Raw genomic sequence first — 14,615 nt, forward strand, 5'->3', positions numbered from 1 at the left:
TGGCATCAGTAGTCAGGGCATAGAAAATATGAGAAGACGTTTATTATACAACCTTATAAAACATTGATTATCCCACAGCTGGAGCACTGTGGGCAGTTCTGGTCAGCGAACCATAAAGAGGATATGATTACAATGGAGAGAGTGCAGAACAGATTCAACACCATGTTGCGTTGGATGGAGCATTTCAGTTACAAGGAGAGACTGGATAGATTGGGTTTGTTTTCCTTGGAGTGGAGAAAGCAGAAGGGGGACCTGATTGAGGTGTACAAAATTACAAGGAACATAGGGTAGACTGTAAGAAACTTTCACCCAGAAGGGTGGTTGGAATCAGGACCACACTGCCTGAGGGTGTGGTAGAGAAAGGTTCTCACAATATGTAAGTAATACCGAGGTGAGTGCATGAATTGCTAAACCATACAAAGCTGTGGGACAAGTGTTCGAAAATGGGGTAGATAGATAAACAATCAGCATGGATCTGGTAACATGGATGCTGTTTCACTCTACGATTATGTGTAACAAATGCATCAAGTTTTCTGAAATGCTGGATCCCAGGCAACATCCTGATGATTCTCCTCAGTATAAATGTGTCTTTTCTAGTGTTGTGACCAGGACTGCACACAGAACTCCAGCTGTGGCCTAACCAATGTTTTATGAAGTTGAACTATCACCTCCTTACTCTCACATTGAATGCCCTAGCTAACGAAGGCAAATATCCTAAGATGCCTTTTTCAACAGCTTATCTATCTGTGCAATCAGCTTTAGTGATTTTTGGACTTATTCATCTGTCCCTAATACTCCCTAAAGCAATATTATTCATGGTAAATATCCAAGCCTTATTAGTTCCCCCAAACTGCACCACCTTGCACTCATCAAGATGAAATTATAAGATAAGATCGTTATTAGTCACATGTACATCGAAACACACAGTGAAATACATCTTTTGCGTAGTGATTTTTGGGGGGCAGCCCACAAGTGTCGTCACGCTTCTGGCGCCAACATAGCATGCCCATAACTTCCTAACTTGTACGTATTTGGAATGTGGGAGCAAACCGGAGCACCCGGAGGAAACCCACACAGACATGGGGAGAACGTACAAACTCCTTACAGACAGTGGCCGGATTTGAACCCAGGTCTCTGGCACTGTAAAGCATTATGCTAATCACTATGCTACCGTGCCATATTCCATCTGCCATTGCACTGCCCAACTTACCAGCTGATAAATATCAACCTAAGACTATAATAATACCACCAATTTTCATGTCATCTGCAAACTTACTAATAATAAATCTTATCTTCACATAAAATTGTTAAAATATATAACAAACAGTAAGGGTCCAAGCACCAGTTCCTATAGTACATCACCGGATTTGAATCACATCAAGAGAATATTAGGCAACTAATTGCCATACACATAGTAGAAGGAAGGCATACAGCCACTGTGTGCTGTCAATGGAGGAAATGAATATTTATGGTGGGTAATGCGGCACTTTATCCTGCTGAGGAGCTTCTTGAGTGTTCATTCAGACAAGTAGAGGACATTTCATTATACTCCTGACCCGTGTTTGTAGATGATTATCTACAACTGATGAAGATAAACTTGGGTTGTTTTCTCTGGAGCAGCAGAGGCTGAGGGGAGACCTGACAGAGGTTTATAAGAATATGAGAGGCAAAGATAGAGTAGACAGCTGGTATCTTTCTCCCAGGGTCAAAAAGTCTAATACTAGGGGGGGTATGATTTAAGATGAGAGGGGGAAAGTTCAAAGGGGATGTGTGAGGTAAGTTATTTACAAATACCATACCAAAGTCCATAGAGACAACATCCACCACCTTGCCTTCATCAAACTTTTTGGTTACCTTCTGTGGGAAGCCAAGGGTAATGGATGAGGTCTTAAATTGATAGCTCTCGTCTGTATTTACCACAGAGAATGTCATGGAAGCTCGGGAAATCAGGGATGAGAACAGTGATGTATTGAAATATTGAAACATATCCACATTATGAAAGATGAGGTGTTGGCGATCTTGATGCTCATGAAGGTAGATAAAACCCAGGGCTTGACCAAGTGTATCCTAGGAAGTAAGGGAAGAAATTGCAGGGGCTCTGGGAAACATTTTTGTATCTTCCTTAGCCACAGGTGAGGTACCAGAAGTCTGAAATTGGGCTAATGTTGTGCCTTTATTTAAGAAGGGCTGCAAGGACAATCTATTGAACTACTGGCCTGTGAGCCAAACATCACTGGTGGGAAAGTTACTGGAGGGGATTCTGCAAGACAGGATCTACCTGCATTGGGAAAGGCAAAGACTGATGAGGGATAGTCGGCACAGCTTTGTGCGTGGCAAATCATGTTTCACAAACTTAAGTTTTTTTAAGAGGTGACCAAGAGGATTGAAAGGCGGGGAGGTAGACTGTACCTATATGGATTTTAGCAAGGTCTTTGATAAGGTCCCGCATGGTAGGCTGGTCTGGAAGGTTAGATCACATTGGATCCAGAGTGGACTAGCAAATTGGATAGAAAATTGGCTTGGTGGAAGGATCAGAGGGTGGTAGTGGAGAGTTGTTTTTCAGATTGGAGGTCTATGACCAGCGATGTGCTGCAGGGATCATTGCTGGGTCCACTGTTTGTCACGTATATTAATGATTGGGATGAGAATGTTGGTGGCTTGATTAGTAAGTTTGCAGATTACAGCAAAATTGGTGGCATGGTGGATAGTGAAGAAGGTTGTCTAAGGTTACAACAGGATCTAGGTCAACTGGGAAAGTGAACAAGGGAATGGCAGTTGGAATTTAACTCCGACAAGTGCAAAGTGATGCATTTTTGGAAGTTAAATCAGGCAGGACACACACAGTGAATGACAGGGCCCTTGGAAATGTTGTAGAACAGAGACCCAGGGGTACAAGTACATAGTTTCCTGAAAACAGCGGCACAAGGTAGGCAAGGTGGTGAAGAAGGTGTACGGCACATTTCTCTCATCGGACAGGGTTTTAAGTACAAGATTTCGGACATCATGTCACAGCTGTACTAGACCTTGGTTAGACTACACCTGGAGTATTGTGTTCTAGTTGCCTTACCTTAGGGACGATGTGATTAAGCTAGAGAGGGTGCAAAAAAAGATTCACAAGGATGTTGCTGGAACTGGAGGGCTCGAAGATGGTACTGGAAAGGGTGGGACTATTTTCCCTGGAGTGGAGGCTTATAAAATCATGAAGGGCATTAATAAGGTGGATGGATTTGTCGACCCTTATGAGTTTCATAACATCTAATACCTCCACCTTGTTAATACTGGCATGTTCTAGAGTACCAATGTATGCCTTCTTGACTCACTCCTTTGAAGATAATGAAGGGGATTTCAGGTGTGGTGAGGTGGGATAGCATGGGCACAGGAACTCCCAAACATCAGCAAGAGTCATGTAAAAAACATGTATAAAATGTGATATTATGGTCACGCATTGAAAAACTGAAATGGGGTAGGGTTAGGCTTATATGCTGGCAGAGAGCAGTTGGACCAACTGGCCTTATCATGTGTTATAAATTCAACACAACACCATCCCCCACTTATACCACTTCGATTCCCCCTAATCTTGTGCTGTTAAAACGAAGTAGTTCCAAGGTGGCCTGTAAACAAACTATAATGTAGTAAATGTGGCCGGTGCACATTAAGAGTGCACAGTCCAACAGAACTGCTATTAGAAGTCTGTTCCCAGAATCATTATATGGAGGATGGAGCACATTTCTGGCAGACGGAGTAAATCTGATGGGAACTGACAAGCTCTCATCATTGATTCCCAATTCTGTCTGCAGATGTTGGAAATCTAAAATAAAACAGAAAATGTTGGGAATGCTCAGCAGGTCAGGCTGCATCTGTGGCAAGAGAAACAGAGCTAATGTTTCAGGATGAAGACCCTTTATCAATACCAATACCAATCAGAATTTTGTTAGCTCTGTTTCTCGGCAGAATATTTCCAGCATTTTCTGTTTATATTTTAGCTGCACATAGATTTCACAATATTAATGCAAAATTGCCGGATATTTAGATTTCAAAAGCAAACATGATTTTAATTAATTTCTTTAGTTGAAGATGGAGTAATAAAATATTTAAATTATCATAGATTTTATTTTACTACTTCAAAAATTACAATTATTATTAGCAAATGCTAAGGAAAGTTGAGAAATTACTCACTACTCTAAATGAAACTGAACACATCAAAAATATTTGTTTCTAAAAATACAGAAAAGTTTAAGAATATGCTCACCAACCAGTTTTAAAACTTTATCCAACCAGATGCTCTAATGTAACCACTAAAGGCTCTAGCCTTTACTGTTCAGGTAAATACCATGTTGATAACACCAACCTCTGAAAGGAGTCTGTTCCCAGTTTTGCCCTTCTCTCTAGAGTAGTGCACTGTCTACTTGGGAGTACAGGACAATGCTATCTTTGAGGTAACATTCCATTGGAGTAGCTGACAGCTGGCTGCAGAACAAGCTGACATGGGTTTGCTTCTCTCACAGGGATGAACAATCAATGGCCGTATTAATCCACATTTACAACTTGCTAATGACTCTTTGAAACGTACACATTTATACCCTGTGGCAAAATACTGTTGCCATGGGTATCTTCTGTAATTACAGTAAGTGACTAAAGTTGTTCAAGAGATGTCCATTCTAAGCAGGATTGAGGGGCAGAGGGAAACAGATGCCAGTATTTCTGTCCCAGGACTCCATTCACAGGTGGGATCTAAAACAACTTCTCGGGTTTTCAACCCCTAACTGCAGACCTTCCTTTTTTCGCTGTACTGTTTCAAAACAGCCCTCACACCTTTTTTTACACTTGCAATGTTCATTAGACGGTAACCACAAAAAACTTTGCAATCCTGCTTTAAAATGGCATGCATGTTTAGCAGCTCCTGACCCGAAACATTGACAGCCTGCTTTCCTCCAAAAATGCTGCCTGACCTGCTGAGTTCCTCCAGCACCACTGTGTTTTTCATCTAGATTCCAGCACCTGCAGTCCGTTGTTTCCCAAGAACATTAATAAACGGACCATGTGGGCACATCCCTCTCCACCATCGGTAGTATCTAAATGAGGCGCTGCCTCAAGAAGGCAACATCCGTCATCAAAGATCCTCACCATCTGCACCATGCCTAGCTATCTATCCATCCATCCAGCAGGAGTCATCCCTCACCTCGTTCACTGCAGGAAAAACAAGACCAGCCTGTCCAATCTCTCCCAGCAGCTAAAGTCCTTCAATCCAGGCAATTCCTTGCTATCCACAACACCATCATCTTCAGGTCATCAACAAACATGATGGAGAATTTTGTACCCTCATTAGCCATGGGTATCACTTCACAGTCATCCGGGTTGAACTCCATCTGCCACTTCTCAGCCCAGCTCTACATTCTATCAATATCCTGTTGTAATCTACAGCAACCTTCTGAACTTTCCACAACACCAACCTTTGTATCATCACCAAATGTGGACTTTAGGAAGGCTTTTGACAATGTCTCACATGGTAGGCTGGTCCAGAAGCACAAGTGAACACTTTTGGGGATGACAACAAGGCAAAGGAGATATGATAAATGATAGGATATTATGAAGTGCAGAGGAACAGAGAGATCCTAGCATGTACATTCACAATTCCTGAAGGTAGGGGTCAAGGAGGTTATGAAGGAGTATAGAGAACATGCCTTTATCAGTTAGGCATATAATATAAAAGCAGAGAGATCATGTATAAAACACAAACTTTTCCAGCTCTGCAGTGTTGGTCACCATGCTACTGGAAAGGTGTGATGTGATAAGGATAGAGAAGGAGAAGAGGAGATTTACAAGGCTGTTGCTGGGGTTGGACAATTACGTACATTTGTAAGGAAAACCTTCTGGGCAGGGTTACTTAAGAATAAGAGAGACGAAGAGCTTATGCTATTGAGGTGTACAAAATTACATGAGGCCTAGACAGGCTGTGTAGGTTAGCAACTTAAAGGCATAGATTTAAATGCATTAAATGATGGTGAGCATGTTTTTTCTACCCAAGTGCGGGTCTAGAACCCACTATCTAAAAGGGTAGTGGAGGCGGAAACCCACAGCACATTTAATGATACGGAGTACCTTGAAGAGCTGTAGCCTAGAAGGCTATGGCCAAAAGCTGGGAAGTATGCGTGATACAAATAGCTCCACTTTTGGCTGGCAGTAACTCCATGGGATGAAAGACCTGTTGTATTGTCAATTTCTATGATGCCACTCCCCAAATCATTCCTGTGTGCATTCAGTTAATACCTTATCATGAGTGCAATACTTTATTGCAAAACAATCTTACCGACTGCTCGTCCTGATAGGAATCAAGAGGAATCGGCTGTGTTGCCATCATGGTTTCAGGAAAAGCTGTTTCAACATTTGCATCGTGAGGGAGGAAGTCAATGATCCTAGAACATGAGCAGATGGAAGATTAATGATGGAGTGATTTGAGACAGTTAGTATAATGTTCTTTTCCCATTTACTAGAAATACTGATGAATATTCATTGAATGGACATCTTTACTATGTGGAAAATTCAGGGTGCTTCACACATAGTGGCGAAAGGCACATTCAGGAATGCAATCAACTGCACAGAATACAGGACAGGTATGTTCCAGTACGAAGGAAGGACCAGAATGGCAAGGTAAGGGAACCATAGATTATGAAAGAGGTGGTGAATTTAGTCAAGAAGTAAAAAGAAGCAAATCTAAGGTTTTGAAGCTAAAATCAAATAGGGCCCTTGTCATTATAAAGAAGGTAGAAAAGAACTCAAGAAGGAAATTAGGAGAGCCAGGAGGTGCCATGAAAAGTCCTTGGCAAGGAGAATTAAAGAGAATCCCAAGGTATTCCATATGTACTTTAAGAACAAGAGGATAACTAGGGAGAGGATAGGACATCTTAAGGAGGGAACATGAGTTTGGAGGGAGAGGACATGGGTGAGGTCCTAAGTGAGCACTTTACGTCAGTATTTACCAAGAAAGATGTGACGGATAGTGAGATCAGTGTGCAGCGTGCTAACATGCTCGGGCATTTTGCGATTAAGGTAGTGTTGGGTCTTGAAGAACATTAAGGTGGATAATTCCCAGGATCTGATGGGATACACCCCAGGTTATTGAGAGAGGCAAGAGATGAGATTGCTAGGGCCTTGACCAAGGGGTCAATAACTTTACTGGGTGTTTTTTATAGACCGCCCAATAATAACAGGGATATTGAGGAGCAGATAGGGAAACAAATCCTGGAAAGGTGTGATAATAACAGAGTTCTCCTGATGGGAGATTTTAATTTTCCAAATATTGATTGGCATCTCCCTAGAGCAAGAGGTTTAGATGGGGTGGAATTTGTTAGGTGTGTTCAGGAAGGTTTCTTGACACAATATGCAGATAAGCCTACAAGAGGAGAGACTGTACTTGATTTGGTATTGGCAAATGAACCTGGTCAGGTGTCAGATCTCTCAGTGGGAGAGCATTTTGGAGATAGTGATCATAATTCTATCTCCTTTACAAAAGCATTGGAGAGAGATAGGAACAGACAAGTTCGAAAAGCATTTAATTGGAGTAAGGGGAATTGAGGCTCTCAGGCAGGAAATTGGAGCTTAACTTGGGAACAGATGCTCGCAGGGAAAAGTATGGAAGAAATGTGGCAAATGTTCAGGGAATATTTGTGTGGAGTTCTGCATAGGTACGTTCCAATGAGACAGAGAAGCTATGATAGGGTACAGGAACCGTGGTGTACAAAGGCTATAATAAATCTAGTCAAGAAGAAAAGAAAAGCTTACAAAAGGTTCAGATAGTTAGGTAATGTTAGAGATCTGGAAGATTACAAGGCTAACAGGAAGGAGTTTAAGAAGGAAATTAGGAGAGCCAGAAGGGGCCATGAGAAGGCCTTGGTGGACAGGATTAAGGAAAACCCCAAGGCATTCTACAAGTATGTAGAGAGCAAGAGGATAAGACGTGAAAGAATAGGACCTATCAAGTGTAACAGTGGGAAAGTGTGTATGGATCCAGAGGAAATAGCAGAGGTAGTTAATGAATACTTCAGTATTCACTATGGGAAAGGATCTTGGTCATTGTAGTGATGACTTGCAGCAGACTGAAAAGCTTGAGCATGTAGATATTAAGAAAGAGGATGTGCTGGAGCTTTTGGAAAGTATCAAGTTGGATAAGTCTCCAGGACTGGATGAGATGTACCCCAGGCTGCTGTGGGAAGTGAGGGAGGAGAGTGCTGAGCCACTGGCGATGATCTTTGCATCATCAATGGGGATGGGAGAGGTTCCAGAGGATTGGAAGGTTGCGGATGTTGTCCCTTTATTTAATAAAGGGAGTAGATATAGCCCAGCAAATTATAGACCAGTGAGTCTTACCTCAGTGGTTGGTAAGTTGATGGAGAAGATCCTGAGAGGCAGGATTTATGAACATTTGGAGAGGTATAATATGATTAGAAATAGTCAGCATGGCTTTGTCAAGGGCAGGTCCTGCCTTACGAGCCTGATTGAATTTTTTGAGGATGTGACTAAACACATTGATGAAGGAAGAGCAGTAGATGTAGTGCATATGGATTTCAACAAGGCATTTGATAAGGTATCCCATGCAAGGCTTATTAAGAAAGTAAGGAGGCATGGGATCCAAGGGGACACTGCTTTTTGGATCCAGAACTGGCTTGCCCACAAAAGGCAAAGAGTGGTTGTTGACAGGTCATTTTCCACATGGAGGTCAGTGACCAGTGGTGTGCCTCAGGGATCTATTCTGGGACCCTTACTCTTCATGATTTTTTATAAATGACCTGGATGAGGAAGTGGAGGGATGGGTTAGTAAGTTTGCTGGTAACACAAAGGTTGGAGGTGTTGTGGATAGTGTGGAGGGCTGTCAGAGGCTACAGCGGGACATAGATAGGATGCAAAACTGGTCTGAGAAGTGGCAGATGGAGTTCAACCCAGATAAGTGTGAAGTGGTTCATTTTGGTAGGTCAAAGATGATGGCAGAATATAGTATTAATGGTAAGACCCTTGGCAGTGTGGAGGATCAGAGGGATCTTGGGTTCCGAGTCCATAGAATGCTCAAAGCGGCTGCACAGGTTGACTCTGTGGTTAAGAAGGCATATGGTGTATTGTCCTTCATCAATCGTGGAATTGAATTTAGGAGCCGATGGTTGCTACAAGAGGACACAGGTTTAAGGTGCTGGGGAGTAGGTACAGAGGAGATGTCAGGGGTAAGTTTTTTACTCAGAGTGGTGAGTGCGTGGAATGGGCTGCCGGCAATGGTGGTGGAGGTGGATACGATAGGGTCTTTTAAGAGACTTTTGGATAGGTACCTGGAGCTTAGGAAAATAGAGGGCTATGGGTAAGCCTAGTAATTTCTAAGGTAGGGACATGTTCCGCACAACTTTGTGGGCTGAAGGGCCTGTATTGTGTTGTAGGTTTTCTATGTTTCTATGTTCTAAGATCTATACGTCCTCTCTAGCCAGAGGCGAGGTCCCAGAGGACTGGAGAAGAGCTAATGTCATTCTGTTGTTCAAGAAGGGAAATAGGGATAATCCTGGTAACTATACACCGGTGAATCTCACGTAAGTGGTAGGGAAGCTATTGGAGAGGATTCTTGGGGATAGGATTTATGAACATTTGGAGAATCATAGTAAGGCAAATCATGTCTTACTAACTTGATTGAGTTTTTTGATGAGGTGACAAAGTGATTGGGGGAGAGCTGTGGATGTTGTCTGCATGGATTTTAGTAAGACGTTTGACAAGGTCCGACATGGTAGGCTCATCAAGAAGATTGAGATACATGGGATGTACGGTGACTTGGTTGTTTGGATTCGAAATTGTCTTGCCAATAGAAGAGGGTTGAGATCGATGGGACTAATTCTGGCTGGAAGTCCGTGATTATTGGTGTTCCACAGGGATTCAGACTTGGACCCCTGTTGTTTGTGGATGCGTGGGTTAGTAAATTTAGAGATGATACAAAGATTGGTGTTATGGATAGTGGAGAAGATTGCCAAAGGATACAGTGGGATATAGGTCAGTTGTAGACGAAGTTTAATCTGGCCAAGTGTGAGGTGTTGCATTTTGGGAGATCAAATCTGAAGGGACAGTACACTGCTAATGGCAGGACCCTTAACAGCTTTGATGTACAGGGGATCTTGGGGTCCAAGTCCATAACTCCCTGAAAGGGTCTGCACAGGTTGATAGGGTGGTAAAGAAGGCAGATGGCATGCTTGCCTTTAATTAGTCAAGACACTGAGTTCAAGAGTCAGGAAGTTATGTTGCAGCTTTATAAAACTCTGGTTAGGCTGCATCTGGAGTATTGCATTCAATTCTGGTTGCCCCATTACAGGAAGGTTGTGAAAGCTTTGGAGAGTGTGCAGAAGAGGTTTACCAGGATGTTGCCTTGATTAGGGGGCATGTGCTATGAGGAGATGTTGGACAAACTTCGGTTGTTTTCTCTGGAGCAGCTGAGGCGAGACCTGATGTAAGTTTATAAGATTATGAGAGGCATAGATAGACAGCCAATATCTTTTTCCCAGGGTTGAAATGTCTAATACTAGAGGGCACGCATTTAAGGTGAGAGGAGGTAAGTTCAAAGGACATGTGTGGGCCAAGATTTTACTACACAGTGGTGGGCACCTGGAATGCACTGCCAGAGTTGGCAGTGGAGGCAAATACGATCAAGGCATTTAAGAGGCTCTTAGATAGACACATGATTATGCAGAGAATGGAGGGATAAGAACCTTGTGCAGGCAGGTTTGTTCGATGTTTACTTACTAGCTTAATTAGTTCAGCACAACATTAGAACATAGAACATTACAGCACAGTACAGGCCCTTCAGCCCACGATGTTGTGCCGACATTTTATCCTGCTCTAATAGCTATCTCACCCTTTCCTCCCACAAAGCCCTCCATTTTTCTGTCATGCATGTGACAACATTGTGGGGCAAAGGGCCTGTTGCTGTGCTCTGCTGTTCCATATTCTATGATGAACTCTTGACCTCGCAATCTACCTCATTATGTCCCTTGCACCTTATTGTCTACCTGCACTGCACTTTCTCGGTAACTGTAACACTATATTCTGCATTCTGTTATTGCTCTTCCCTTTGTACTACCTTGATGTATTTGTTTTAGAGTGATTTATATCAATGGCATGCAAAACAAATTTTTATCAACGAATCTCCGTACATGGGACAATAATAAACCAATTACCATGATGCCCATCTTAGCCAGTCCCATTTGCCCACATTCAACCCATATCCCTCGAGACCTTTCCTATCTATGTACCTGTCCAAATGCCTTTTTAAGTGTTATTAATGTACCCGCCTCAACCACTTCTTCTGGCAGCTCGTTCTATGTACATAGCACCCTCTGTCTGAAAGGTTGCCCCTCAGGTCTTTATTATATCTTCCCCTCTTACCTTAAATCTATGCCCTCGTTTTCTTGATTCCCTTTATCTGGGAAAAAGACTGCATTCACTCATGATTTTATACACCTCAAGTCACCCTCAATGTCTTATGCTCCAAGGAATAAACTCCTAGCTTGTCCAATCTCTCCTGATAACTCAGGCCCTCAAATCCTGGCTACATCCTTGTAAATCTTTTCTGCACTCTTTCCAGCTTAGTGGTATCTTTCCCACAGCAGGGTGAGCAAAACGGAACACAATCAGAATCCTAACAGATTCCATTATTTTCAGCCTTTGCCTCCACCAATCACCTCCCAGATTCTGCTGCTATTTCCACTCTTCCCTCCATCTCTCTAACACCCCTTCTCACCCGGGCCTACTTATCACTTGCCAGCTCTTGCTCTACCTCTTCCCCTCACCTTTTAATACTGGCTATATCCCATCTCCCTTTTCAGTCTCGATCTGAAATGTCGACTGTCCATTTCCACCCACAGATGCTACCTGACCTGCTGAGTTCCTCCAGCAGTTTGTTTTTTGCATCAGATCAGCCAATGATCTTACTAAATGGCAGAGAAGGCTTTAAGGGCCTACTTGTGCTCTTAATTCTTTTAAAAAAAGCAGGATCTCAAAATGTTGTAATTTCTGGTTTACTACTGGTGCTGTACATGCTGGCATGTACAGAAATAGGAGGAAAGTGCAACCGAGCATGTGGCTGAAGAGATATTGCAGGAGGGGGCGCAGGCAGTGGGATCAGTTGTCGGGGCGGATGGATTTGTCCAAGCCCGATGGGATGCATCTCAACAGGACTGAGACAACATTCTTGCTGGAGAGAAGGGGTTGCTTGTGGTGTTGTGTAAAGTTTAAACTGCGATGGCAATGGGATACAAACCTGAGAGATGCAATTTGATGCAGTTGATGAGCAAACAGCACTCTAGAGCAAGGAAACAAATGCTGGGAAAAAGAAAACAAAGTCTGGGATCGCTTGATTGTGTACACTTTAATGCAGGAAAATTGGAATTAAAGACACTGAACTCGTAGAATCATACAAACTTGTAGCACAGAAATGGACCCTTTCTGCCCACCTCATCCATGCCGACAATGGTGTCTATCCACACTAAACCCATTTGCCCATATTAGACCTGCATCCCTCAATACATTTCCTAACAGAATACCTGTTCAAACGCCATTTAAACAATGTGACTGTATCTGCATGCACCACCACCTCTGTCAGCTCGTTCCAGATATTCACTACCCTCTCAATGAAAAGCATGCCCCTCAGATCTCCTTTAAATTTCTCCCCTCTCACGTTAAACCTGTGCCCTCTAGTTCGAGACTCCCTTGCCCTGGGGAAAAGACTCTGACTATTTTTCCCTATCTATGCTCCTCATAATTTTATAAACTTCTATTAGGTCACTTCTCAGCTTCTTACGTTCCACTGAGAATAACCCCAGTCTATCCAATCTCTCCTTATAAATACAGCCCTCCATTCCAGGCAATGTCCAAGGAATCTCTTCTGTATTCTCTCTATTGCTCCCACCTCATTCCTGTAGTGAAACTGTACACAATGCTTCAAGTGTGCAAGGATAATAGGATTGCAATAGTAGGTGATTGTAACTTCCTTAATATTAACTGGGACTGCCGTAGTAAAAAGGGATTAGATGGGGCACAATTTGTTAAGTGTGCCCAGGCAAGCTTTCTAAAGCAATATGTAGATGGTCCTACTAGAAAGGTCCTTGAGCTTTACCATAGCCTTGGAGAGGGATAGGAGCAGAGTATATGGGAAAGTATTAAACTGGGAGAGGTTTGCTAGGGTGGTTTGGGAGGGTTTAAATTAGTTTGCGAGGGGGATGGGAAGCAGAGGGGTAGGTCAGAGGAAGAAGTGGATGTGGAAAAGTCATATCTAACATGTAGAGAGGCTTTGAGGAAGGAGAAGCAGAGTACAGGATTTAAAAGTAGAAAGGTGGATGGGCTAAAGTGCATTTACTTAACTGCAAGAAGTATCAGGAATAAGGGTGATGAACTGAGATCTTGGATAAGTACATGGGACTATGATATTGTGGCTATCACAGAGACTTGGCTGTCACCAGGGCAGGAATAGATATTGAATATTCCTGGATTTCAGTGTTTTAAAAGGGATGGGGGGGGGGGAGAAGAGGAGGAGGGGTGGTGTTAGGGTTAGGGTCAGGGATACTATTACAGCTGCAGAAAGGGTGGATAATGTAGGAGGATCCTCTCTGGAGTCAGTATGGGTGGAAGTTAGGAATAAGAAAGAAGCAGTTACTCTACTGGGAGTATTCTATAGGCCCCCCGGTAGATTGGGAGGCAAATTTTGGAAAGGTGCAAGAATAACAGGGTTGTTATCATGGGAGACTTCAACTTGGCAAATATTGATTGGCACCTGCTTAGTACCAAAGATTTAGATGGGGCAGAGTTTGTTAGGTGTGTTCAGGACGGATTCCTGTCACAGTATGTTGACAGGCCGACTAGAGGGAATGCCATATTAGATCTAGTATTAGGTAATGAACTGGGTTAGGTGACAGATCTCTCAGTAGGTGAGCATTTGGGGGACAGTGACCACCGCTCCCTAACCTTCAGCATTGTCATGGACAAGGATAGGAGCAAAGAGGACAGGAAGATATTTAATTGGGGAAGGGTAAGTTATGAGGTTATAAGGCTAGAACTTGAGAGTGTAAATTGGGATGACATTTTTGAAGGGAAATGTACTATAGAGATGTGGTCATTGTTCAGGGATCTCTCGCAGGATGTTAGGGATAAATTTGTCCTGGTGAGGCAGAGAAGGAATGACAGGGTGAAGGAATCATGGGTGACAAGAGAGGTGGAACAACTAGTTAGGAGGAAGAAGGCAGCATACGTAAGGTGTAGGCAGCAAGGATCAGATAGGGCTCATGAGGAATACAGGGTAGCAAGGAAGGAACTTAAGAAGGGGCCGAGGGGAGCAAGAAGGGGACATGAAAAGGCCTTGGCAAGTAGGGTTAAGGAGAATCCCAAGGCTTTTTTCACGTACGTGAAGAGCAGAAGGATGACGAGGGTAAAGGTAGGACCAATTAGAGACAAAGGTGGGAAGATGTGCCTGGAAGCTGTGGAAGTGGGTGAAATTCTCAATGAATACTTCTCTTTAATATTCACCAAAGAGAGGGGCCTTGATGACACTGAGGCAGTGTTGGTAAGGATAATGTTCTAGAGCATGTAGATATCAAGAGAGAGGATGT

At 43.0% G+C, this 14,615-nt stretch overlaps 1 protein-coding gene across 7 annotated transcripts in view; it reads right to left on the reverse strand.

The window, feature by feature from the left end:
* Positions 1-14,615, reverse strand: part of LOC127569332 (homeobox protein PKNOX1-like) — a 137,719-nt gene that overhangs the window by 103,660 nt on the left and 19,444 nt on the right. For all 7 annotated transcript variants that reach the window (XM_052013872.1, XM_052013866.1, XM_052013871.1 and 4 more), the window contains exon 2: positions 6,308-6,413. In XM_052013872.1, the coding sequence (XP_051869832.1) occupies positions 6,308-6,358 (51 nt within the window). In that variant the 5' untranslated portion in view covers positions 6,359-6,413. The remainder of the gene's footprint in view (positions 1-6,307; positions 6,414-14,615) is intronic.

The sequence above is a fragment of the Pristis pectinata genome, chromosome 4 (assembly GCF_009764475.1).
Source record: "Pristis pectinata isolate sPriPec2 chromosome 4, sPriPec2.1.pri, whole genome shotgun sequence".
NCBI classification, from domain to species: Eukaryota; Metazoa; Chordata; class Chondrichthyes; order Rhinopristiformes; family Pristidae; genus Pristis; species Pristis pectinata.